A 24,821-nucleotide genomic window follows, 5' to 3' on the forward strand; every position below is an offset into this window, starting at 1 on the left:
GGGCGCATCCGGATTCCGGCTGCTGTAGTGGCGCGCAGCTCACCCGGAGCCGGTATCTGGTTTTGGCCGGCGGGACCCGGGAGAGGTGCGTGGGGCCGGGGCGAAGGAGGGGACGGGGAGCGGGGGGGGGGGTCCCCGCCAGTGGGAGTGTGCGCGAGGGACCCACTGAGCAGGTTAGGGACCGAGCCCCGCCGGAGGCCTGGCTTCAAGCCCACCTGCTTTGGAGCCCTGCCAGCGTGGAACCTGGGGCAAGTTGTCCGACGTCCCTGCGTCTCCTTTCTCTTATCGGAAGGGTGGGGACGCCAACAGTACGTGTCTCGTAGAGGTGACTTGATTGCTTACGTTAGATTATCGGCTCGAAGCGTCCGGCAAGTACTTGGTACCTGCCAAAGGCTCTGTAACTCCTAACAGTCCTTTGCTTCTTGCCCCGGGAAGCAGCGATATTACTGACTCCCGTGTGTCTGGGACTCCCTACCTCCCCTGACAGCATTTCCCTTCTTTACACTGCTGGCTGAGGTTGGGACCAGCTGCACCCAAGCAGTGTGCCAGTGAGTAGAGTAAGCAGGGAGAACTTTGTGGGTTTTTTTTTTTTTAATCTTTGAATGTTTATTTTTGAGAGAGAGAGCGGGGGAGGGGCAGAGAGAGATGGAGACGCAAAATCCCAAGCAAGCTCTAGGCTCCCAGCTGTCAGCACAGAGCCCGACCCGGGGCTCGAACCCATGAACGGTGAGATCATGATCTGAGCCAAAGTCGGAGGCTTAAACCGACTGAGCCACCCAGGCACCCCAAGCAGGGAGAACTCTGTCACAGAAGCGACCAGAAGTAGTGAACTCCTTGTCCCTGAGGGCTGCTTGCAGCAAGCAACTGGTTGGTAAGAATCCCAGTTGCTGTCACAGATTGAATGTATACCATGCAGCGCACCATGCTTGGCACTTCGTGTGTATTTGATACTCACACACTCACGGAGTACCTGGCAGAGCTGGGATTTGAACTCAGGCTGTGATTTTAGCAGTTTGTTAGGTTCCTTCCCTAATCCCGTAATAGTAATGATGATGAAGCTAATCATGGAGCTACTGTAACAGCTATTATTCCTTGAGCGTTTTTTATTCTGAGCTAAGTGTTTTTTAAGCACTGTCTTGTTTAATCTGCCTTACAAGGCATTGTAAAGCTTGGTGCAGTAGTAATTAATCCATTTAAGGAAGAGATGTGGGGCGCCTGGGTGGCTCAGTCGACTAAGGGTCCTAAGGGGTAAGAGTCCTAAGGGTCCGGCTCTTGAGTTCAGCTCAGATATTGACCTCACGGTTTCGGAGTTTGAACACCGCTTCCGGAGTTGCGAGCCCCCCCCCCCCCCCCGACAGGTTCTGCGGGGAGAGCTCAGAGCCTGCTTGGGATCCTCACTCTCTCCCTGTCTCTGTGTGCCCCTCCCTCCCCTCTCAGAATAAATAAATAAACTCCAAAGAAAATAATTTTATGAGAAAGAGACAGCTGAATCTCATCATCCAGCTCTCAGGAGTTGAATTCTCTGTTGCAGTACACAGATGTCTGTTAAGGTAGTGTTTATAATTACTACTGCCTTCAGAAGAGGTTCATGTTTTGGGAGGAAATCTAAGTTTTAGGGTCTCACCAAGTAATATAGTTCAGAAAGCATGTTCTAAAAACAATCACTCCTGGGACCGCCAAGGGTCCAGATACAACTTTCCTCAACAGCAGCAACAACAAAATAATCTGGGATCCCAGAAGATGTCCACCCAGGTTCTGAGGCAATAATAAATAGAGTTACATACGTAGGTATTTTTATGTGGTTTCTATATATGTGAGTATGTTTTATGACATTGACTAGGACAGAGAAATAGATGCTTAAGAATCACATACATCGTTGGGACTGGTCTTTGAGGAGCCTTTTGTCCTGCTTGTTTAAATACGGATCATTTCCTAAAATATGTTTTTAATGTCTGCTTTATTGAATTGTAGCGACGATTTTAACAAGCTTTGTGTTTGGAGGACGTTCAAAGGGAGCAAGGAGCGGGGACTCAGGGAAGCCTGCTGCCGCTTCCAGAACTCACCACAAACTCCACGTGCCTTTCTTATCCCTTCCTTCAGTGACCGGCCATGTCGCTGTCCCACTTGTACCGGGACGGCGAAGGCCACATGGATGATGACGAGGACGAGCGGGAGAACTTTGAGATCACCGACTGGGATCTCCAGAATGAATTCAATCCCAACCGGCAGCGCCACTGGCAGACCAAGGAAGAGGCCACATACGGAGTGTGGGCAGAGCGAGACTCGGATGAAGAGAGGCCCAGCTTTGGAGGCAAACGGTACTGGGCGCGTGGGGCTGCTTTCCGTTGCTTTAGGGAAGTGGGGGAAGATGGAGAGGGAGTTGGGGGGATAACCACTAAACAGACTTCTCTCCTGGCCTTCCTGAGTCCTGGAGCTGCAGCATCAGCCGGGGAGGCCCAGCTTCCTCTTTGGGCTGGAGGGCGGTTCTCTGCTGACTGAACCATCGGCAGGTGTTCAGTGAGCAATTATATGTAGCGGGTCTTGGGCCGCAGGTCCATTCCTTGCCTTCTGAGAGCTCAGACACCAGAGCATGGAGACAGGCGGTGACTGACGACTCACACAGTGCAAGTCTGTGACTGACTTCGGACCTGAGAGAGAGTACGTTTGAGAGGATGTTTGATCTGTTCTGGGAGGCGAGGGAAGAGGTCTCTAGAGAGGTGACCCTTGAGCATATATGAAGGGTGATGGCATGAGGATACAGAGGCCGTTGAGGGGAAGCACCAGGTGTCTACGAGGTATGGAAGCTTTTGCAGGTGGGAGCATAGCTTGAGAAGAGGCCCCCGGGTCTGAGACAGTGAGTGGCTGACGTGGGCGCGCTTATGTTTGGAGGAGACCTTTTGGTGTGCAAAGTTGGCCCGGGGCCCCAGTGGAAGGTGGAGATGTGTGGGGCCGAGACTGGGTCCCTGCAGGCGTGGTGGCGGGGAGATGAGGACTCAGGCTGACAGTCTTCCGCCTCAACGTGAAGTCACGTGGGCACTGGCCACGAGTCGCCTGACCGGCGTGTGTAGCCAGTATGGGTTTGTCTCTTTGGCCTCGACTGTGGCCTGTAGGCTCTGGCCCTTTGAGACTGTGCCTGTTTCACACGGTCTGGGGAGCCTGGGGGGAAAGAGTATGGAGATCGGTACAGCCCCTTCTCATCTGGCAAGAAATCTAAAAGTGGATGACAGATGGCTCAGAGGTCAAGGATTACATAACCATAAGATGATGGTAGCCAAATAGCCAACATCTGTTGGCACTTTACTTGTTCTGTGCTTTTTACATGGTTGGTATCATTTACCTGTGAGAAGGGTACCGTTGTTACCATCCCATTTTCCACATTAAGAAACTGAGGCCATGATCACACAGCCAGGCTTTGGGAATCTGGGCCTCCCTCCTGAGTTTGGGCTCTTACCTGACTGCATCTTCTAGAAAAGAATCCTCTCAGTTCTGTTACTGCCACGGGGTTGTGCAGTGACTAGGCTGGTCATCTTATAAAGGGAGCTGATGTTTATGACACTGTAAGTACTGTCCTTGTGACAGTCATGGTCGGCATCGATACTCGCCATCTCACGGAGTTGGTTTCTTCGTTATTACTTTAGTTTTCACATACAAATGAATGTAATGAACGTGAACTTCTTCTCAGAGTTTGATATAATTGTTAATATACTTTCCATTCATAGAATTTCTTTTACTGTGTTTGATGATTTTTTATTAGAATTTTTCTTGTTTGGTTTTTGTTTTTGAAATAGCCTCCAAGACACATGGTTTTTAAAATAGCTTAATTTTCAAAAATGTAAAAGGAGGGGCGCCTGGGTGGCACAGTCGGTTAAGCTTCCGACTCACGACCTCGGCTCAGGTCACGATCTCACAGTTCATGAGTTCGGGCCCTGCATCAGGTTCTTGCTGACAGAGCGGAGCCTGCTTGAGATTCTCTCTCTCACTCTCTCTCTCAAAAATAAGCATTTTAAAAAAATGTAGAAGGAAGTTGTGTTATATCATATTTTGCATTTTTTCCTTTCACTTTTACAAAGACGTAACTGATACACATGCTGTATAAGATGATACTTTGCATTTTTAATCACCCTTACACTGACATCGATAACCAGCCGCAGAGTTGACTTGAACCCATCAGGTAATAATGTTATTGTGATTACAGGATCTGGGGCCCTTTGGGTATAAGTGAATGTATTGCTCTTTTAAAACGATCCCTGGAGGTCCACCCTAAGGGGTTCCCTGGCCAGCACAGTTTCTACAAGGGATGGCTACGGAAGGTTCTTGACAGCCCCCTGGGGGCCTTGTGTTTGCCTGCAGGGCCCGAGACTACTCCGCGCCAGTCAACTTCATCAGCGCCGGCCTCAAGAAAGGGGCAGCAGAGGAGGCGGAGCTGGAAGATTCCGATGACGAGGAGAAGCCTGTTAAGCAGGATGACTTTCCTAAGGATTTCGGACCCAAGAAGTTAAAGACGGTAGCATCTTTGCTTCAGGCTTGTGACCTTAGTAACATCCTCGGAAGGTCATGCGGCCAGGCATCTGCGGGCGGGGGGCTTGTGTGGGTTTCTCCTCGTGGCGGCAGGTTTCTGCGAGGTGTGACGTGGGCAGCGCGGGCTCTTTGCTCTCCTGACGCACGTCACAGATCTGGTTTTGGTTTGTGTGACACTTTTTATAATGCTCTGACTGCCAGGCCATTTCCCCATCGTCCGAGTAAGCTTTCTTAGATTTTTCTTTTTTTTTCCCTGTCAACTAAGCTTTGGTTTTGTTTTTTTTTCCTCCTCAGGGTGGCAATTTTAAACCCAGCCAGAAAGGCTTTGCAGGAGGAACCAAGTCTTTCATGGATTTTGGCAGCTGGGAAAGACACACCAAGGGAATTGGACAGAAGCTTCTGCAGAAGATGGGCTACGTCCCTGGAAGGGGGCTCGGGAAGAATGCACAAGGTAGGGTGCGGGCACCCTGTAGTCTTGAGGGACGGAGGCGAGGTTTGCTTTTTCTCCTCTCCGAGTCCGTGGAGTCTGCGGCCTGGCCCGCTGGCACCTGACGGCTGTCTCCTCGGCTGGTGCTCCTCGGCTGTCTGCTTTCTCAGACCCAAACGGAAGCTTGTCTGAGCAGGAGGAAGAGGCTCAGAGAGGCTTCTTTGCGGCCTGACCGGTGCTTCTTTAAGACTGAGCCTGTTGCCAGCATTTACAAATAAGATAATTTTACCTGACATTTTTGACTTTGTCTGGCAGGAATTGGTTTTAGCTGCCACAGACAGTGCTCGTGGCCTCGGGGAAGCAGTCTCCACCCCCTGTGGTCTTTGGTCCCGATACCCCTTACTTTATGTCAGCTTTCCTGGGCCCTGGAGGCATAGGAGTTTGTAGTCCAGGAATATCCATAAAACATTGTGTGTAGCTTTTTTTTTTTTTTTTTTTAAGATAAAGAGTTTAGAGGATTGGGTTGTAGGCCCAAACTTTTTTGCTATTTTAAAGTTTATTTATTTTGAGAGCACGTGAGGGAGGGAGGGGTGGAGAGAGGGAGAGAGAATCCCAAGCAGGCACCGCACTAGCAGCGCAGAGCCTGATGCAGGGCTTGAGATCACGAACCATGAGATCATGACCTGAACCAAAATCAAGAGTCAGACACTTAACCGGCTGAGCCACCCAGGTGCCCTTTTGTGTAGCTTTTTTATGCGCCCTTGTGTGGCTGTAAACTTGGCTGAGCAAATCCCACGTGGGGCCCTCTGTCTGCGCTCAGCAGCCCTGCCTCCTGTCCCCAGGCCCCAGCCCCGTCCAGATAGCTCCTCTCACATGTCCCTGTCTCCTTGACATCAAAGCCGCACAAGCCAAGCACTTGGGTTCTTCCTGCAGGAACCTGCTTTCTCTCTCCTTGTCCTGTTTCCCGTGAGCAGACAGCAACTGGACGAAAACAGTAATAGTCTCTAAGAGTCCAGGCTCTACTCCCGCGTAGCTGTTCAGGTTTCACCCAGCGTTAGCTGGAGGAAAAGTCGTGAATCTCACGGAGCTGGCAGTGGTGACCCGGAAGGAGAATAAGGTCTGACTTGAGATTTCAGCAGTACTAGCTGAAGGGGAGGCTGGGCAGTTTTCACTGAAGTGCAGTAGTCCCGTCTGTTGACTCTTAGAGGAAAATGGTTATTTCCAAGGCTTACGCGTGCTATAAAGCAAGCAAAGTCCAGGAGACAGGAGCTACCCAGGAAACGGACGGGGTCTCCTACTGAACTGCTTCACCTCGCCTCATTCAGTCAGTATATTCTGCGAATAATTCACTTTCCTTACCGGAACCTTCTTCCAAGGAAAGTGTAGAATTTAGTACTGCAGAGTTCCCAGTTACATGTGAATAGTTCTTTTTTCTCCCAGTATCTCAAAAAGACAAATCCAAAGCAGATACGAAAATCTGTATTTAGGACATCGATACGCTGATGTCTGCATCCTCTTGTACCATAAATGCTTAGAAATTTCACATCACAGGGGACTCGGACAGGGTTCCAGGGGCAGAGAAGAGCCCTCCCTCCTGGACTGTGTTATTCTGTGTCAGGACTGAGGAAGGGTGGTTTCACTGAGTGCCTTGTTCGAATACAGGAATCTCTGTGACCATCTGAAATCTTTTTATCTTTTGCTGAAATCTGTCAGGTATCATTAATCCAATCGAAGCCAGACAGAGAAAGGGCAAAGGTGCCGTGGGCGCTTACGGCTCTGAGCGTACCACTCAGTCCCTGCAAGACTTCCCCGTGGTTGACTCAGAAGAAGAAGCGGAAGAGGTAACCAGAAGTCAGGGGTCACGGGCGGGGGGGTGTCTGTGCTGTTTCCCACTGTCGCTCGCTCACTCGCTCGCTCATTCAGTCGGCCTTCAGATGTCTGTTGCACATGTGACGTGTCACGCTGTGCTGGAGGCCGGAGGTTCCTCCACGAGGAACGGCTTAGAACCTGGTGCCCAGACACAGTCAACAAGCAGCTGTGGTGTGGTTGCTGAGAGCGGTAGGTGCTGAGAAGGGTCAGAGTAGGAGGTGAGGTGGGGAGTGGGGGGCTGTGGAGGGGTGACATACTTAGGTAGGGCGGTCAGGGAAGGCCTGTCAGGGAGGAGAGGCTTCAGTGGATTCCCGGCAGGAGAAGGCAGCGAGTGTGGGGCCAGTCGTGAGGCCAGAGGCCACCGAGCACGCGTCTCCGAGCCTGGTGGCGGAGAGGCCGCGGAGGGGGCTGTGGTGGGAAGGCAGCACACGGAGCAGGGAGGGGACGACGCAGATCGACCGGGCGGGTCACGGCACCGGCCCCAAAGGCCACTTGTAGGTGCCGGGCTTTCGTCTCCAGTGTCGCGGGGAGCCAGCTGTGAGCTGGGGGTCGCTCTGCTCTGGCCCCCAAGGGGCCGGCTGTCTCGACACCGTTTTTCCCCTTTGCGTTTATGAGGGACAGTGGGATGCTGCAGAGCCTCGTATTGTCACTGCTCTTGTCGCTGACCCTCTCCTTTTGCTGAGGCGGGAGACGTTGGAAGGTGTGCAGCAGAAGCGAGTAGGCGAGCCAGGCGTGAGGTGGACAGGCCAGGGCCTCGCTGTCTAGAGAGGTAGTTTCTACTCAGGTCCGGGCGGTTGTTGCCATCGACCTGGCCCAGTAGTGCCTGATCTTTGGTTTTCCTGGAGTAGAGGTCCAGACATTTTTGGGAAAAAACGAGTACAAGTTTTAAACCAGTGTAAGAAACAAAGAAGGACACGCACAAAACCCACTTCGGTGAGCTGGACTCTACTCCCCCCGACCGCGCTTCCTTCTCTATCTACTGTAGGCCTTCTGTGGAAGAGGCTTGCAAACCTGGCTTACAGAAGGTGTCTTGGCCTTAAGACTTAGGGACCTGCTGATTTGCCCTCATCTTAGATTAGAACCAAGGTTTTGGGTCCTTAAATCCCGTATGTTGTTGTTTAAGTTTCACGTGAGGTGAATTTAAAAGTAGCGTAGTGCCTGCCCGCAGTGGGGGTGGCCGTTGCCTGGGTGTCTGGAGTACCAGCTTTCTGAACCTTCTTGCTTCTACGAGGGGCTGAGCGTCAGGGGCGTGTCAGGAGATGGTTGTAGTGTCCCTCAGGCACGCCGCTTGGCGCAGAACCTTGGTACGTCTGAGACCGTGCCTAGTGAGTGTCTGCAAACGGTCTCAGTCACCTTGCCTGCTGTGAAAAGCGGCCTGCCTTGTGTCACTGGCCGCCTCCCCCTGCTTCAGGAGTTTCAGAAGGAGCTGAGCCAGTGGAGGAAAGACCCCAGCGGAAGCAAGAAGAAGCCCAAATACTCTTACAAGACGGTGGAGGAGCTGAAAGCCAAGGGCAGGATCAGCAAGAAGCTCGCTGCCCCCCAGAAGGAGCTTTCTCAGGTCAAGGTACGGGGCGGGGAGGGGGGCGCTGGGAAACACTGCCACACCCGCATCAAGTCAATCACCCAACGTTCTCTCGGATCCCATGGGGTCTTCTGGGCTTGCTTTGTTCTGTTCGTTATCGCTTGGCGGTAGCGTGTGCCCCGCGCTGGGCGCTCTTCGTTACGCGGCAGTGGTGCAAAACCACTTCTCTCTGAAGTGCCCGGTCTGTGAACTTAAAAACATTTCCGTAATTTGGCTATTGTTGAGAGTGCTGCTATAAACATTGGGGTACAAGTGCCCCTATGCATCAGCACTCCTGTATCCCTTGGGTAAATTCCTAGCAGTGGTTTAAAATTTTTTTTTTTTTTTCAACGTTTATTTATTTTTTGGGGACACAGAGAGACAGAGCATGAACGGCGGAGGGGCAGAGAGAGAGGGAGACACAGAATGGGAAACAGGCTCCAGGCTCTGAGCCATCAGCCCAGAGCCTGACGCGGGGCTCGAACTCACGGACCGCGAGATCGTGACCTGGCTGAAGTCGGACGCCCAACCGACTGCGCCACCCAGGCGCCCCCCTAGCAGTGGTTTATATACACAATGGAGTACTACACGGCAATGAGAAAGAACGAAATATGGCCCTTTGTAGCCACGTGGATGGAACTGGAGAGTGTGATGCTAAGTGAAATAAGCCATACAGAGAAAGACAGATACCATATGGTTTCACTCTTATGTGGATCCTGAGAAACTTGACAGAAACCCATGGGGGAGGGGAAGGAAAAATAAAAAAAAAGAGGTTAGACTGGGAGAGAGCCAAAGCATAAGAGACTCTTAAAAACTGAGAACAGGGGCGCCTGGGTGGCGCAGTCGGTTAAGCGTCCGACTTCAGCCAGGTCACGATCTCGCACTCTGTGAGTTCGAGCCCCGCGTCAGGCTCTGGGCTGATGGCTCAGAGCCTGGAGCCTGTTTCCGATTCTGTGTCTCCCTCTCTCTCTGCCCCTCCCCCGTTCATGCTCTGTCTCTCTCTGTCCCAAAAATAAATAAACATTGAAAAAAAAAATTAAAAAAAAAAAAAACAACTGAGAACAAACTGAGGGTTGATGAGGGGTGGGAGGGAGGGGAGGGTGGGGGATGGGTATTGAGGAGGGCACCTTTTGGGATGAGCACTGGGTGTTGTATGGAAACCAATTTGACAATAAATTTCATATATTGAAAAAAAAAAAGCCAAACATTTCCGTTATGGAAAACCTGGCATGAACGTCGCGTTTAGTGAGTGTGTGATTCCAGACAATGAAGTACTAGGCCACTTGGTCCTACCTCTGTCCTAGACCTTCAGCTTTTTCCTGGCTCGGTTCGGGCTGGCCGGTTTGTGTCAAGTCTTGTCTTTGTTTTGGACGTTTTGTAAGGATAGATCCTTAGAAGTACAGTCGCCAGGTTAAACATAGGAAGCTTTCTAAGGCCCCCGACTACTGGAAAGGGTGCACGAGCCCGCTCTGACTGGGAGCGCAGGACAGAGTCCTCAGGGCATACCAGCACTGGAGTATTTTCAGTTGTAAAAATGGATGGAATTTTCAGCCGCTGTTCCGTGCATCCAGTCCTGGGTTTCCTGTTACTCCCGAGTAGCCAGAGAACGAGGGTGGTGACAGTTGTCTGGTGCAGTTTGGCGTAGGACAGATTGTGTGTGTCACCGCGTGGGGTTCTCAAATGTCAGGGCGTCGTGCGCCAGCTGTGGGCGGGGAGGACTGGTAAGAAATGCCAATGTGTGGGTTCTCGTCGGAGATTTGGAGTCGGTGGATCGAGGCAGGGCATGAGAACTCTGTTCATTTTTCTCCAGCTGATTCTAATGCACATGGTTCTTGGGTCGTACTGTTACTTCAAGTGCTGATGGGTCACTGTGTTTCAGTACGGTTTATATTCCAGTATAGACCAGTTTCCCCTGTTTTCTCAAAATGCTCACCTAGGTTGCCTTGGTGCGGTAACTTTTTTTGACGTTTTGTTTTGTTTTCAAATCAAAATACAACTTTTGTATTATTACGGACCAGTGTGTGGTACCTTCTAGACAATTAGAAAATAGAGGCAAAACTATTCTTTTCCTTCCTTCCTATAGGCGACTAGTTTTAACATCTTGATGCACGTCCTTCTAGATCTGTCTGCCTAAGTATGCATTTTTCTTACAGCAAGTGTGATGTTTTGGTCATACGTGTTTTATTACCCGCTTTGATCAGTACAGCCTCTACTACGCGTGGCAATAGATTTTCACCTCAGCTGAGTCGTCTGCACTCCAGTTTCACGGCTTTTCCTAGACGGAAAAGCCTCGTCCGTCTTGTCCAGAGGGACCGAGTCTGGAACTGCTGGTTGTGCGCGGTGCTTCTGTCTGTGCGGCAGGGGCTCCGCTGTGGGAAACACGGCCCTCCCGGCCGTGCCGTAGCGTGTGGTTCGTGAGCACCTGCCCCGGCGCCCTGCCCTCGCCCGGCCTGGCGCGCACTGTCCCAGGGCAGCGATGGTGAGCCTTGACCCGGGTCCCCCCTGCCGCATTCCCCCAGGTCATCGACATGACCGGCCGGGAGCAGAAGGTCTACTACAGCTACAGCCAGATCAGCCACAAGCACAGCGTCCCCGACGACGGGCTGCCGCCGCAGTCCCAGCCGCCGCCGCCGCCCGGCAAAGAGGCCAAGGCGCCGGGCTTCGCGCTGCCCGAGCTGGAGCACAACCTGCAGCTGCTCATCGACCTCACGGAGCAGGAGATCATCCAGAGTGACCGGCAGCTGCAGTACGAGCGCGACATGGTGGTCAACCTGTCGCACGAGCTGGAGAAGATGTCGGAGGTCCTGGAGCACGAGGAGCGGGTCATCGCCAACCTCAGCAAGGTCCTGGAGATGGTGGAGGAGTGCGAGCGACGCATGCAGCCCGCCTGCGGCGACCCCCTCACCCTGGATGAGTGCGCCCGCGTCTTCGAGACCCTGCAGGACAAGTACTACGAGGAGTACCGGATGTCCGACCGTGTGGACCTGGCTGTGGCCATCGTCTACCCGCTCGTGAAGGAGTACTTTAAGGAGTGGGACCCGCTCAAGGTGAGTGGCTGGCAGGATGGGCCCGGCCTGGAAGGGCCGCACGGGGCAGGGAGCTCGGCTGACGGCTGCATCTCTCCCTAGGACTGCGCGTACGGCACGGAGGTCATCTCCAGGTGGAAGAGCCTCCTGGAGAACGACCAGCTCTTATCTCACGGTGGGCAGGACCTCTCGGCGGACGCCTTTCACAGGTACTGGGCACAGGCGGGGGGACGATCCCACTGGGGAAGGCAGGCACTGGCCTCTACCGCCTCCTCCACGCGTGCCGGCCCCGTTCCAGGAGTCCGCTCGCTCACACCGTGCTTGTCACCTGTCAGGGCCGTGCTGTGCCAGGTGGCGGCCAGCCTCAGTGTGCGGGGAATGGGAGAGGTAGGTGGGGGTGAGGAAGCAGACAAATAAAGCCGGGACACATGCCTCCTTGGGGGCCGGGAGTAGTTGGAGGTGGAGGTTTCTGAGAGGAGGGACGTTGAAGCTGTGACCCGAGAGGTGAGGCGTCAGAGCTCCAGGTGGGAAGGCCTGCAGTCCCTGGAGAGGGGACCCTTATGTCCCCGCAGCATCGCTGCCGAGCAGGTGAGCTCTGCCGGGGAGACAGGCCTGGGGGGTGAGCAGGCGGCTGGCAGGGCAAGGGGGAGGCAGGCGCAGGTCCGGGCAGTCTGGGGGCTGGCCTGGTGGTTTGCTGTGCCTGGACGTCCGTGCCGCTTTCTTTCTTATTCTGGAGGGCTGCTGGCGGTGGACTTTGTCTGCTTTGAAACCCCATCGGTGCCGCCATCCAGCCCTCGCCTTTCCCCCGCAGGCTGATATGGGAAGTCTGGATGCCATTTGTTCGAAATATCGTCACTCAATGGCAGCCGAGGAACTGTGACCCGATGGTGGACTTCTTGGACAGCTGGGTGCACATTATTCCCGTGTGGATCTTAGATAACATACTGGACCAGCTCATCTTCCCCAAGCTGCAGAAGGAGGTAGGGCCCAGAGCTGTGGGGGGCAGCCGTCGGCAGGGACCAGGGGCACCTCTCCAGTCCCTCAGTGCTGTCGGAGGGCCTGGGATTGACAGAATCTGCTGACACAGCTGCTGTCCTGTGGGCAACTCGGGCCCTTTTGTCGGCACTTCTCCCCCAGAGTCCCCTAGCAGGGAATTCATCTCTTTGGTTTCTCTAATTAGAATTTGTGCCATTTGTGAGACCTCTCGCAGTTGTGTGGGTGTTAGTTTGGTCATGCAGAGGGGCCTGTGGGCCTTGGCCAGGGGAGCACTCGGCCTCCGTGCCACTGACCGCACAGCGCATCGTGAACTGCTCCCGCAGGTGGAAAACTGGAACCCGCTGACGGACACCGTGCCCATCCACTCGTGGGTCCACCCGTGGCTGCCCCTCATGCAGGCGCGCCTGGAGCCGCTCTACTCCCCCATCCGCAGCAAGCTGTCCAGCGCCCTGCAGAAGTGGCACCCCAGCGACTCCTCGGCCAAGCTCATCCTCCAGCCCTGGAAAGACGTCTTCACCCCCGGCTCCTGGGAGGCATTCATGGTCAAGAACATAGTGCCCAAGCTGGGTGAGCACACGGGGAAGGTGCGTTAGGTCCAGCGGCCGTGGCACCGTGTCTGTGGCCAGCCCTGTAAGTGCCTGTAAGACCCGCTCTTGGAGCTCCGTAGAAAGCCCGGCACATGGTGCTGCTCACCACGAGTGCCGCTTCGTGCAAAGAGCTGGGATATAAACGTGCCCAGGGTTCTTCTGGCATCAGGGACATCAGAGTCCCCGTGCCTCCTGGTTCCTAACTGGTCTCGTTTGGGCTTCTGGTGACATGAGAAACGTTGGCGTTCTGCCTTTTTTTTTTGTGGTGTTTGATTTTAAATATACAGTAGTTCTGGGTTATAGAGGAAAATGGTTTTTAAGAGTTGCCCTATCAAGAGCTTGGGATTGATGTATAGAAATGGATTAACGACCAGCGTTGTCCGCTGGAGAGTTTGCCCTTTGTGCTTCCGTGGCTTTCCCTTAAAGACCGGGCTTCTTTTGCAGGGATGTGTCTTGGGGAATTAGTCATTAACCCTCACCAGCAGCACATGGATGCTTTTTACTGGGTCATCGACTGGGAAGGAATGATCTCCGTCTCCAGCCTGGTGGGGCTTCTCGAAAAGCACTTCTTCCCCAAGTGGCTTCAGGTACACCCTGCTTTGCTGTGTCTTCTGAGGGATGGGCTGGAGGCAGAGAGGCTTCACTCAGTTTTCTGCCGAGGTCTGACTAGGAGCTTGATCCTTGGACAACTGTCAGATAACAGAGCTGTGATATGTAACATAAATAAGCAGTAATATCGACCACCATTTATTGGACGCTTGTCATGTGCCAGATGCAAGGCACTTGATGTGCGTCACCTCCACTCCTCACACAGAAACTCGGGGGTAGGGACTGGCGTCTTGTTTAGACGGGCGGATGCAGCTCAGGGAGTTTACGTTCAAAGCACTTAGCTGCCAAGCTGACTCCAAGTTCCACGCTCTAAATGCCAGACTGTTCAGCCCCTAGAAACCCCTACAAGTGTCACCAGCTTGCAGGACCACAATCAGAACAAAAGTAAAAGGTCCCTTTGAAGTTCTGCCTTATGGATGCATGGTTCCTGTTGTCTTTTTGGCAGGTGCTGTGCTCTTGGCTTAGTAACAGCCCAAATTATGAGGAGATCACCAAGTGGTACCTGGGTTGGAAGTCCATGTTCTCAGATCAAGTGCTGGCACACCCATCCGTCAAGGACAAATTCAACGAAGCGCTCGATATCATGAACAGGGCAGTGTCCTCCAACGTCGGTGAGTGGAGAGTCCGCTTGGGACATCCTGGCCCTGAGCGCCGTGCTTCTGATCACGTAAATGACACGGAATCAAGTCCCTGTGGGCGGCCCGCTCCAACGCGGACACTTGCCCAGCAGACCCGGTTACACAGTTAGCCAGCACACGCTGCCCAGCTCTCCCGGGACTGGGAGGGGCATCTGCCCCTGACCCGAGTCTGACTGTGGCTGGATTCACTGTAGGGGGCCTACCTCTGGGGCCACCTTCGTGATCACTGCCGTGTGGCTTTTCACGTTCGCCAGCATGCCTCCGTGAATAGCTGTGTGTGCTGTTCAGGCGTGATGGCCCCCCGACCAGGAGCCGGAGCACAGCCTGACACCTAGCAGTTGCTAAGCCCGCCTGGCCCATTTTGTTTCCTTGTGAAACAGTCCTAATGCGCACTTCAGGGATCGAGTGAGCTACAGTGTGCGTGTCGCACTTTGCGGGCGGGGTCTCTGCTGTCTTCGCAGCAGGCAGGTGCTTGTCCACTTGATATCTGTCCCCAGCTCCCGACCAAGTCAGTCTGTCCTGTGTCAGTGTGCTCGAGTCTCCATGTGAAGGCCACCGGAGTACCCAGGCCAGCGCTGCCTCCCAGATAAGCTCCTCAGGGCCGAGAGCTTGTTCAAGGTTACCCAGCCAGAGTGACAGCTAGGGTTGTAGTTTCTATTTCCTGAGCCTTTAATCCTTTGACTGAGTCTGTTCCATGAAAATCGAGTTCGTAGGTTATACGTTCTGTTTAATGAGGTGGGTGTACTTCTGTGCTCTCTACTTACCCAGGTCCTTCAGGGGGCCGTTCCCTTTTCCACCCTCTCTAGAAACTCTTCCTCAGCCACCCCGGGCCCAGGCCACCTCCCAGAGCTGTTCCCATCCACACCCCTCGGCACTGGGCATTTGTGGCCCCGTGCTGTCCTTCAGCAGCTGTTTCGGCTCCCCAGTTGCATTCTGAATCCTTCCGGGGCCGGGCCTGTATGGAGACATTAAAAATAGAACTAGGCTAGGCCGTGTGCTGTCAAGGTTTCCGGCCCTGGGAGGATGAATCTCTTGTGGTATTTTATGTTCAGCATCTCTCTGGTTATTACACATCATTCCAGTTTTTTTGTGGCGGCGGACAGCTGCCTGAGCTTCCCGGAAGGTGCTTAGTGTCCATCTCAGTTCTCTGTGCCCCCAAGGCCCCACCGCCCTTCACGGAGTCACAGGCAGGTTTTGCCAAAGCAGTCTCCATTTCCCTGTGGGTCACAACACCTGTCCTCACTCCCCCCCTCCCCTCCCCTGTCTCCCAGGTGCCTACATGCAGCCCGGGGCACGGGAGAACATCGCCTACCTCACCCACACGGAGCGGAGGAAGGACTTCCAGTACGAGGCCATGCAGGAGCGACGGGAGGCTGAGAACATGGCCCAGAGGGGCATCGGCGTGGCCGCCAGCTCCGTGCCCATGAACTTCAAGGACCTCATTGAGACCAAGGCCGAGGAGCACAACATCGTCTTCATGCCGGTCATCGGGAAGCGACACGAAGGGAAGCAGCTCTACACGTTTGGCCGCATCGTCATCTACATCGACCGCGGGGTGGTGTTCGTCCAGGGCGAGAAGACCTGGGTGCCCACCTCCCTGCAGAGCCTGATTGACATGGCCAAGTAGAGGGCAGCAGGCTGGACACGTGCACTGGAGACGGACGTGGTTATGAATAAACAGTGTTTGAAACCGGCCTTGAAAGAGTACTTACTCTCCATCCCGGAGTATTCCCTATCGGGTCAGGTTGCCAGCAAAGGACATAAGACACAACGCTCAGGAGGTGCATCTTTATGCCGAGCCCTTCCACAGCACATCCTCGTCTAAGGGGGAGAACCGAATGGAATATTCCCAGTGCTCTGCAATCTGGCCCACTGCAAAGAAGGGGGCTGTCGGCACTCCCTCCGTGGAGCCTCCCCCGTCCTCCCCGGGGGCAGCTGCTTCTTCCTCGGCTGGCACCGTGTCATGGCGACTTCAGGTCAGCAGCCGAAGGACCTCTTGTCTTGTTCCTGATGATTTCAAGGTCCTCACAGTCCCCATAGTCTGGTTCTTCCCGAAATGCCCACGTGTCCATGGGGAGCTGTTCTAACTTCTGTACAGGGAACCAGTGGACGGAGGTGTCGTTGAATACGTCTGCGTACTGTGGCGTCTCCGGCAGCCCAAGCTCCTCCAGTCCCTGCAAAACCTGAGCAGGAACATTCAGATGTAAAATGTACAAACCGGACGGTCACGGTAAACCCCACGCTCCTGTGTGTGATCTGTTAGTCACCCCATGTTACCTTAAAAAAAATTAAAGGACTAGGATATTTTAACTCAAGTGCTTTTGGTGATGAACTGGAAGGTCCAAGGGCAGTGAGTATGTAGGGCTCGATACTGAGAACGAAGGGCAGGTCATCGCTTTCTGCGACACAGAGCGACGGAGAAAGCTCAGCGGGCGCAGTACCTTCACCGCGCCCTCCGTGAGCCCCTCGTCAGTGTCCTCCCACGCACGTCCAGGCAGAGTTCTTCACAGGAAGGGAGAAGCGGTCTGGTCCCACACCCTTTCCCATCCCCGCCCCTTTGTTTAGATACCTTTGCGACGTAGGTATAATTTTTCTGCAGAATCCTTGCCAGCAACCTAGAAGTTAAAGAAAACAATGTCACGACTAGGAGGAATGAGAGCGTATTACAGAAAAGCAAGGCGGCTTAAAGGCAACAAACGTTTTAAAAAGGAGGGGGACTGTGGAACAGGTGCAGTAATCAGAGAAAGCGTGAGCCCCCCCCCCCCCCCATTTCATCAAGGGAGACGTGGCGGTGGACACCCGGGTGTGTGTAGGTGTGAGCAGCTGTGGGAGAGGTCGGTTTCCCCCACTTTCGGAAACTTGTCCGTCATAAGGGAAGGGAGGGAATCTTGGCAAAAGACTCCTTAACTCGTGCCGCAGCCCGACTCGGGGTTTACGCCCCCCTCTGAGCCCGTCCAGGTTCCTACGGGAAAGTGTCTCTGGGCACGAGAGTCATGGTAACGTCTCCCGCTTGCGGGTCCGTCAGGAACGGGCACGTCCCCGTTCCCCGCTCACCTTTCCTCAAGGCCCCTGAAGCTGTTCCCGATGACGACCATCTTGGAAAGGGCGTCTACCGACCAGTTGCTCCACAGAAGGTTGTTGTACAGGGCCGTCCCGCAGTGGGGCATGTAAAAGACAGTGGGCTCGCCCCACACGCTGCGTCTTCCCTCCTGGGGGCGCCACACACACAGTGTAAACCCCTCCACTCTGAGCACGAGGGGAGGGGGAGGGGAGGACCGAGCTGAGCGTTCTCACCACAAAGTAAATAAAAGCGTACGAGTGTGAGTGGACACGCGTGTTAACGAACCTCGCTGGAGTCGCTTCACAACGGACACGTGTATCCGATCACCCCGGACGCCTTCAACCCGTATTCCAGGTTGTGTCAGCCTCGCCGGAAAGAACAGTGAGCTGTGGAGAAGGCAGGTGAACCTATCCCCTGGAAACAGATGCCCCCCTCTCTGGAACGCTTCTGTCCTAACGTAGCACGACTGAAACTTATACAGCGACATGGGGCTACAAGTCTGGAAATCGCGATGTCCAGAAAGAACCTGTGTCGACTGAATAAATGTGTGTCCTGTGATCGCAGCTCTGGGTCCGCAGAGGGGCCTTTGGGTCCGTGACAGCAAGGGCAGGATGGAGGGCAACGGTTACTGTGCCCGTGGACTGTGCTTGGTGAACTCCAGGCCTCCTGTGTCCCTTTCTGCAGACCCCTATCACAGTCGGTCCTTTCCAGCTGTCCCCTGGGGGATACAACTGTCCCCTCTTTGAGAACCGTGGCTCCATAGCCAGACCCGCGGCAGGGACACAGGCCCTCCCCCTGCTGCCTGGGCCTGCCTCCCCTGGGCCTCTGCGCTCCGTTCTCTTCTCCCTTGTGTTCACGAATGGGCAGTGGCTCCCCAACAGCCGCTCTGCACAGGCGGCCTGTACCCCTGCCTCGGTCCCTCCAGCAGACACCCGGTGGACCTCCGGTCCCGGCTCGGCTCTGACCCAGGACTCCCTCCAGCCGGCGCGGGGTGCCTTCCCCTCTCAGCTCCAGCACGTGGTGGCTCCCCCTCACTGTTTTGCTCGCCGTTTACTGGTTACAGGCCACACGCCTTGATGGGACCACGGGCTCCCTGAAGACCAGGCCTGCATTTATCTTGGCCTCCCCCCAGATCTCGCCCAGCACGGGGCAGGCACTCAGAAAAGATGGGGTGAAGGGAGCGGCAGCGTTTCAGGGCCTCGCCAACACCGGCAAAGGATTCTCTTCTCTCAGCTGGGCCTAGCTTTTGAGTTTCGTAAAAAGCAAGGAGATGGCTGTTTTGGAACGCAGGAATCAGTATTATTCTGTCTACAATCCCCCAAACAAGGCAAAACTACTTGAGGAAGTCTGTGCCTGTATGCTGGCTTCTGCCCTCTGCCTAGGAAAGGACTGTCTGTCTTCCAGGGCTCAGAAATTTCACATGCCAACTATTTAGGGCATGCAGGGCACAGTGTCTACCCGCCACCCAGCCAGACGCTACGGGTGTGATGGCTACAGGTTCAGAGAGAGCTATTCTGTCCCCTTCCATACCCTCCCCTAGGACAGTACATTCCAACCAGGAGGCCCTCATTGGAGGCACCGAGACTGTAGCCCTTCATTTTTTCATCCCACAGTAAATACCAATTTAGTAAATTACCATAGTCCCTGGACACACAATTCTCACAAGAATTTTGCAAACAGGGGCGCCTGGCTGGCTCAGTCAGTTAAGCCTCGACTGTTGCTTTCGGCTCAGGTACGATCCCACAATTCGTGGGTTCGAGCCCTGCACTGGGCTCCGTGCTGCTGGTGCAGAGCCTGCTTGGTTCTTGTTCGTTCTGTCTCTCTCTCCGCCCCTCCCCTTCTTATACTCCCTCAAAAGAAATAAAAGGAATTTTGCAAATATAACAGGTTTCAGTTCACGCCACTTGTACGATTTATTTTTCTGTGATGGGTACCACGTAGGCCACAATGCGGGTACTGACGGGTCACACGTTCCAGGCACTGGGAAAGCAAGTGTGTGGTGGGAAGGGATGACTGCTGTCTCGGAGCGAGGGTGTCCACATGGCACAGCCCAGGGTCCCGTCAGTTACACAGCCCCCCCCCTTCCCCGCCCCCACTCACCTCGTTCTCACTGAGGACAATCACACCAAGGCTATTCAGAACTGCAATTTCTAGTTGGCTAAACACAGGGTCGTACACCCAGCAGTGCCTTCTGGGAATCTGCAGGAGGGAAGAATGAGTCCCGTCAACCCGAAGATCCGTGTGCGAGACCAGCGGAGGGGCGATAAAGAAGAATCCAAAACTTTACCTGGCACTTTTCCAGGAAGAGAAGCAAAAACGTTAGCTGGTTTCTAGCCATGACGCAGGTGGCAAAGTTCCCAAGGCCATAGCATACACACTTCAGACGGCAGGTTCCCGGCACCAGGGTCTCTCCTGGGAGGCAGCCGGGGGCCGCATCCGACTCATCTGGCGAGGAGTCGAGATGCAGGTTTCCAAAGACTTCCGAGAGAGTCCCCACTGGGGCCTTCAGTTGTTCCAGATGTTTCGTCAGACAGCAGTTGATGGTTTCTGAAAGAGCAGGCCCGGAACACAGTCAGAGGGCATGCATGCTCTGGCCCCGTGAACCCAACCATCCACGCGAGGCCACAGCCCCAGGGAGAAAAGGAGGCCAGTAAAGGCTTCAGCTCCTCAGAAAGAAGGCTGCAGGCCTCGCTCCCAAACATGCCTGGGGCATGCGGCCACGCCCGCCCACACAGACAGGCTGTCCTGGTCCCTGCATGCCCACGGCCTGCAACCCCACAGATGTCTCCAGCAAAAAATAGGTTTCATTTATGGGCACAGTTTCCACCTAAAGCTCTAATGGGAGCTCATTCTAATTTGGTGGGAGGTGCCTGGTAAGTGCGGGTTATGCTCTGAAGTACCTACTTTTTTGATGATAACAAAGAACCGAGGAGCAGAGCTCTCAACATCGTGTAAAAAGTTCAAAGAATAGGGGCGCCTGGGTGGCGCAGTCGGTTAAGCGTCCGACTTCGGCCAGGTCACGATCTCGCGGTCCGCGAGTTCGAGCCCCGCGTCAGGCTCTGGGCTGATGGCTCGGAGCCTGGAGCCTGTTTCCGATTCTGTGTCTCCCTCTCTCTCTGCCCCTCCCCCGTTCATGCTCTGTCTCTCTCTGTCCCAAAAATAAATAAAAACGTGGAAAAAAAAAAAAATTTAAAAAAAAAAAAAAATAAAAAAAAAAGTTCAAAGAATAAAAAAGGTAGACTGGGGCTTTTGAGTCTAACAAAAAATAATCTGTTTACATCTTCTCCTACAGCAGCGGGTTCTCTGGTCTCTCCTTTCATTTCACTGGCACTGAACTTACTTGAACAAACCTGCACCCGAAAAACAAAAGGCCCTATGTTTCCACAGCAAGACGGCAGTTTTCACTTCTTAGTGAAGAGATCTGTGAATGAGACCCCCGGCTGGGAAAGGACACGTGAGGAACTGATTGGTAAAAGCAGTTCTGGAAAAACTTGACAACAGATATCAACTCAGTCACCGCCTTTTCACTGCATAATTCCTCTTCCAGGAATACATCCGAAGAGAATCACCCTACATTTGGTAAAAGCTTTATGCGTAAAGGTGCTCCCTGCACTGTTATGTAGAATGACTGAAAAATGAAGGAAAAAATAACTAAATGTCCCTCCATACAGACTGTCACTGCTGGTATGTTTGCCGCACATGTTAATATTCAGATGGCCACAGATTCTGTCGAGGAGGAGGTTACAACCGTGTGGGGAAAAACAAGCCTCCACTGCAAAGTCGGGGAAAAGAGCTCGCTAAGTATACATTTCAACAATGACAGTGACAGCTGGACGTATGGTCTCCCATGCACAGGCAAACACTGTTCCAAGCACTTAACTGAATAGCCTCATTTAATCCTCAAAATTACACCACAGGGTGTGTACTTTGTTACCTCTCTTTCAAAGAAAAACTGAGGCTCAGAGTTAAGTGCCAAGGCACACGGTTATAAGTGGGAAGTCAGAATGAGAACCCAGCATGGACACCGCTCTGTGAAGAAAATATCATCCAATGAGGACTGTGTTCCTTCCTTTGCCCACATTCAGGCTCTCCTCCCACACCTACCACCCCCAGCCTTCGCCAGGCAGTACCCACCTAGGGCCAGACTCCAGAAATCAGAGAGAAGCAGGTCCTCCCTGTTAAGAAAAAAAAGGCATGGTCATCTCCCAACCTTCTCCAGGCCGCCCCCACCAGTGGCCCTCCTCCTGACCATGAGCTGGATGCGGGGATTCACAGTGTGCATGTCCAGAGCCAGACCAGCACTGCCGGCACTCCGAGAGGGCAGAAGGGTGGCTGGAGGACGACCCAATTCCCAGGGACTGGTCTGGGTCAGTCCACACCACCGCCTGGCACAGATGCAGAGCTCCATAAATAGTTGCTAGCTGCCCAGGTTTAAGCTCTCTGAGTTTCAGTTTCCTCACCCCTATGATGGGGAAAAGAATCATACCTATCAAGCAGGATTATGAAAGGGATCAAATGAGTCAACACACAGCACTGTGCCTTGCATGCAGCAGGTACTCAATAAACAGTCTTTGCCTTATCACAGCTAATTCCAAGGTGGAAGTAAAAGGAGAGACAAAAACAGTGTCTAGGCTTTCTTTATTCAGGTCAACCAGCTTATGCAAAACCAGAGCAAAACACTGTCAACAGTGATCTAAAACAAACTGATGAATTTGTCCAATCAAAAGATATACAATGACTGAAAACACCAACCCATCCATGTGATGCTCACAAAAGACGCACTTTGGACATAAGGACAACACAGACCGAAAGTGAGGAGACAGAAAAGATGTTCTGTGCGAGTGGAAACCAGAAGAGAGCTGGGAGAGCTATACTTATATCAGACAAAATAGAATTTAACCTAGAGGCAGACCAACATTTTTGGGATGCCGCAAAAATGGTTCTAAGTGGTAAGTTTATAGCAATACAGGCCTACCTCAAGAAGCTAGAAAAGTCTGAAATAAATAACCAAATGTTACACCTCACAAACTAGAAAAAGAACAAAGCCCAAAGTTAGTAGAAAGGAAATAACAAAGACCAGAACAAAAATAAATGAAATAGATTCCAAAAAAAGATAGGAAAAAAGATCAACAAAAGAGCAGATTTTTTGAACGAGTAACAAAATCGACAAACCTTTACCTAGACACACCAAGAACAAAAGAGAGAGAGAGGGGACTCAAAATCAGAAATGATAGAGGAGATATTACAACCACAAAAACCCAAAAGATCAAAGGGACTACTGTGAAAATACACAGCAACAATTTGGACAACCCAAAAGAATCGGCAATTTCAAACTTCCAAAAAGACAAAAGGCCAGAACTAGACGGCTTTAATGGTGAATTCTACCATTCAGAGAATGAATACTGATCCTTCCCAAGCTTCCCCCTAACCAAAATAAAAAACAAAAACAAAAAACCCCAAAAAACAGAAGAGGGAATGCTTCCAAACTCATTTCTGGGGCCAGTATTACCCTGATGCCAAAACCAGACAAGGACACTACAAAAAAAATTACAGGCCACTGTCTTTGATAAATTTGGATGCAAAAATGCTCAACAAAATACTAGCAAACCAAATTCACCCACATGCTAAAAGAATCATACACTATGATCAAGCGGGATTTACTCCAGGGATGCAGGGATAGTTCACACATGCAAATTAATGAACATGATACATCACATTAACAAAATGAAGAATAAAAATCATATGATCATGTTGAGAAATGCAGGGAAAGAATCTGACAAAATTTAATATCCATTTATGATGGATATTTCCCAACAAAGTGGGTATAGAGGGAACATACCTCAACATAATAAAGGCCACATGTGACAAGCCCAACGTAACATCACATTCAATGGCGAGAAGTTTCAGCTGTTATTATTTTCTCTAATATCAGGAATAAGATAAAGATACCCACTTTTGCTACTTCTATTCAATATAGAATTAGAATCCCAGCCAGAGCAATTACCAAGAAAAACAAATAAAAGGCATCGAAACAAGAAAGGAAAGAAGTAAAACTCGCTATTTGCAGATGACATGTGGAAAACCTTAAAGATTCCCCCCCAAAACCTGTTCAAACTAATAAATGAATTCAGTAAAGTTGCAGGATACAATATCAATACACAAAAGTCTGTTCCATTTCTATACACTAATAATTAACTATCAGAAAAAGAAATTTAGAAGGTGATCCCATTTGAAATTGCATCAAAAAGAATAAAACACCGAGGAATAAACTTAACCAAGGAGGTGAAAGCCTATATACTGAAAACTATAAGACATTAAGGAAAGAAATCAAAAACACAGGTAAATAGAAAGATGTTCTGTGCTCATGCATTGGAAGAACAGTGTTAAAATGTCTATACTACCCAAAGCCACCTACAGACACAACGCAATTCCTATCAAAATTCTAATTGCAGTTTTCACAGAAATAGAAAAAAGTATCCCCAAATTGGTATGGAGTCATGAAAGACTGAATAGCCAGAGCCATCTTGAGAAAGGAAAACAAAGCTAAAGGCATCACACTTCCTGATTTCAGATTTCTACTACAAAGTTACAGTAATCAAAACAATATAGTATTGGCATTAAAACAGACACACAGATCAATGGAACAGAAGAGAAAGCCCAGAAATAAACCCAAATATACAGGGTCAAACACTATGACAAAGGAGCCAAGAATATACAAGAGGGAGAGAACAGCCTCTTTAATAAATGGTGTTGGGAAAACTGGACAGCCACATGCAAAGAATGAAACCACTATTTTACAACGTACACAAAAATTAACCCAAAATGGATTAAAGACTTGAATGTAAGACCAGGAACCATAAAACTCCTCATAGAAAACAGAGGGGAAAAGCTGCTTGACATAGGTCTTGGTAGTGATTTTCAAAATTTGATTACCAAAAGTAAAAACAAAAGCAAAAATAAACATGTGGGACTACATCAAACCAGAAAGCTTCTGCAGAGCAAAGAAGACCATCAACAAAATAAAAAGGCAACCCACTGTATGGGAAAACGTTTGCAAATCATGTATCTGATAAGGGATTAATACCCAAAATATGAAGAACTCCTACAACTCAGTAACAAGAAAACCCAAGGAATCTAATTAAGAAATGGGCAGATCCAAATAGACATTTTTCCACAGAAGACATATAGATGGTCAACGAGTATGTGAAAAGATGCTCAACATCATGAATCACAAGGGAAGTGCAAATCGAAACCACAATGAGATACCACACCACATCTGTTAGGATGGCTATTTTCAAAAAAACAAGAAAGAACAAGTGTTGGCAAAGATGGAGAGAAAAGGAAAACCCTTATTCGCTGTTGGTGGGAATGTAAATTGGTGCAGCCAACCATGGAAAAGTGTAAGGAAGTTCCTCATAAAAATTAAAAATAGGGGCACCTGCGTGGCTCAGTTTAGCGTCCAACTTTGGCTCTGGTCATGATCTCACGGTTCACGAGTTCGAGCCCCACATTGGGCTCTGCGCTGATGG

At 51.8% G+C, this 24,821-nt stretch overlaps 2 protein-coding genes and 1 long non-coding RNA gene across 4 annotated transcripts in view; 1 reads left to right on the top strand and 2 right to left on the bottom strand.

Annotated features, from left to right (window-relative positions):
• On the top strand, nucleotides 1-16,541 carry TFIP11 (tuftelin interacting protein 11). 2 transcript variants are annotated; one of them, XM_047088417.1, is made up of 13 exons: nucleotides 1-85; nucleotides 2,101-2,318; nucleotides 4,351-4,504; nucleotides 4,813-4,969; nucleotides 6,659-6,786; nucleotides 8,226-8,378; nucleotides 10,895-11,422; nucleotides 11,504-11,610; nucleotides 12,213-12,381; nucleotides 12,721-12,964; nucleotides 13,429-13,571; nucleotides 14,039-14,204; nucleotides 15,503-16,541. In XM_047088417.1, exons 2-13 carry the CDS (start codon nucleotides 2,110-2,112, stop codon nucleotides 15,856-15,858), a joined length of 2,514 nt encoding a protein of 837 aa, XP_046944373.1. In that variant the 5' UTR covers nucleotides 1-85; nucleotides 2,101-2,109; the 3' UTR covers nucleotides 15,859-16,541. The 2 variants fall into 2 exon arrangements, with proteins under 2 accessions (XP_046944373.1, XP_046944374.1); XM_047088418.1 differs by having other exon boundaries at nucleotides 8,226-8,372.
• LOC124518406 (uncharacterized) lies at nucleotides 1,941-3,790 on the bottom strand. The gene is made up of 2 exons (XR_006963664.1): nucleotides 3,452-3,790; nucleotides 1,941-2,648 (listed from the first exon to the last, which is right to left on the bottom strand). It is a non-coding gene; the product is annotated as an uncharacterized LOC124518406 (long non-coding RNA).
• The window catches only part of SRRD (SRR1 domain containing), a 16,480-nt gene continuing 7,663 nt past the window's right edge, over nucleotides 16,005-24,821 (bottom strand). Inside the window, exons 2-7 of the mRNA XM_047088420.1 lie at nucleotides 21,427-21,467; nucleotides 19,580-19,839; nucleotides 19,393-19,491; nucleotides 17,286-17,440; nucleotides 16,801-16,846; nucleotides 16,005-16,414 (exon numbers count right to left, since the gene is read on the bottom strand). Of these exons, the coding sequence (XP_046944376.1) occupies nucleotides 16,193-16,414; nucleotides 16,801-16,846; nucleotides 17,286-17,440; nucleotides 19,393-19,491; nucleotides 19,580-19,839; nucleotides 21,427-21,467 (823 nt within the window). The 3' untranslated portion in view covers nucleotides 16,005-16,192. The remainder of the gene's footprint in view (nucleotides 16,415-16,800; nucleotides 16,847-17,285; nucleotides 17,441-19,392; nucleotides 19,492-19,579; nucleotides 19,840-21,426; nucleotides 21,468-24,821) is intronic.

This window comes from Lynx rufus, unplaced genomic scaffold (genome assembly GCF_022079265.1).
Source record: "Lynx rufus isolate CCGP_SWC_20201006 ecotype Redwood Valley unplaced genomic scaffold, mLynRuf1.p SCAF_24, whole genome shotgun sequence".
NCBI classification, from domain to species: Eukaryota; Metazoa; Chordata; class Mammalia; order Carnivora; family Felidae; genus Lynx; species Lynx rufus.

Coding starts and splice junctions, on each gene's coding strand:
- TFIP11 (XM_047088417.1), top strand. CDS start 2,110: ATGTCGCTGTCCCACTTGTACCGGGACGGCGAAGGCCACATGGATGAT. Junction 4,970..6,658: donor GCTCGGGAAGAATGCACAAG/GTAGGGTGCGGG, acceptor GAAATCTGTCAG/GTATCATTAATCCAATCGAA. Junction 11,611..12,212: donor TCGGCGGACGCCTTTCACAG/GTACTGGGCACA, acceptor TTTCCCCCGCAG/GCTGATATGGGAAGTCTGGA.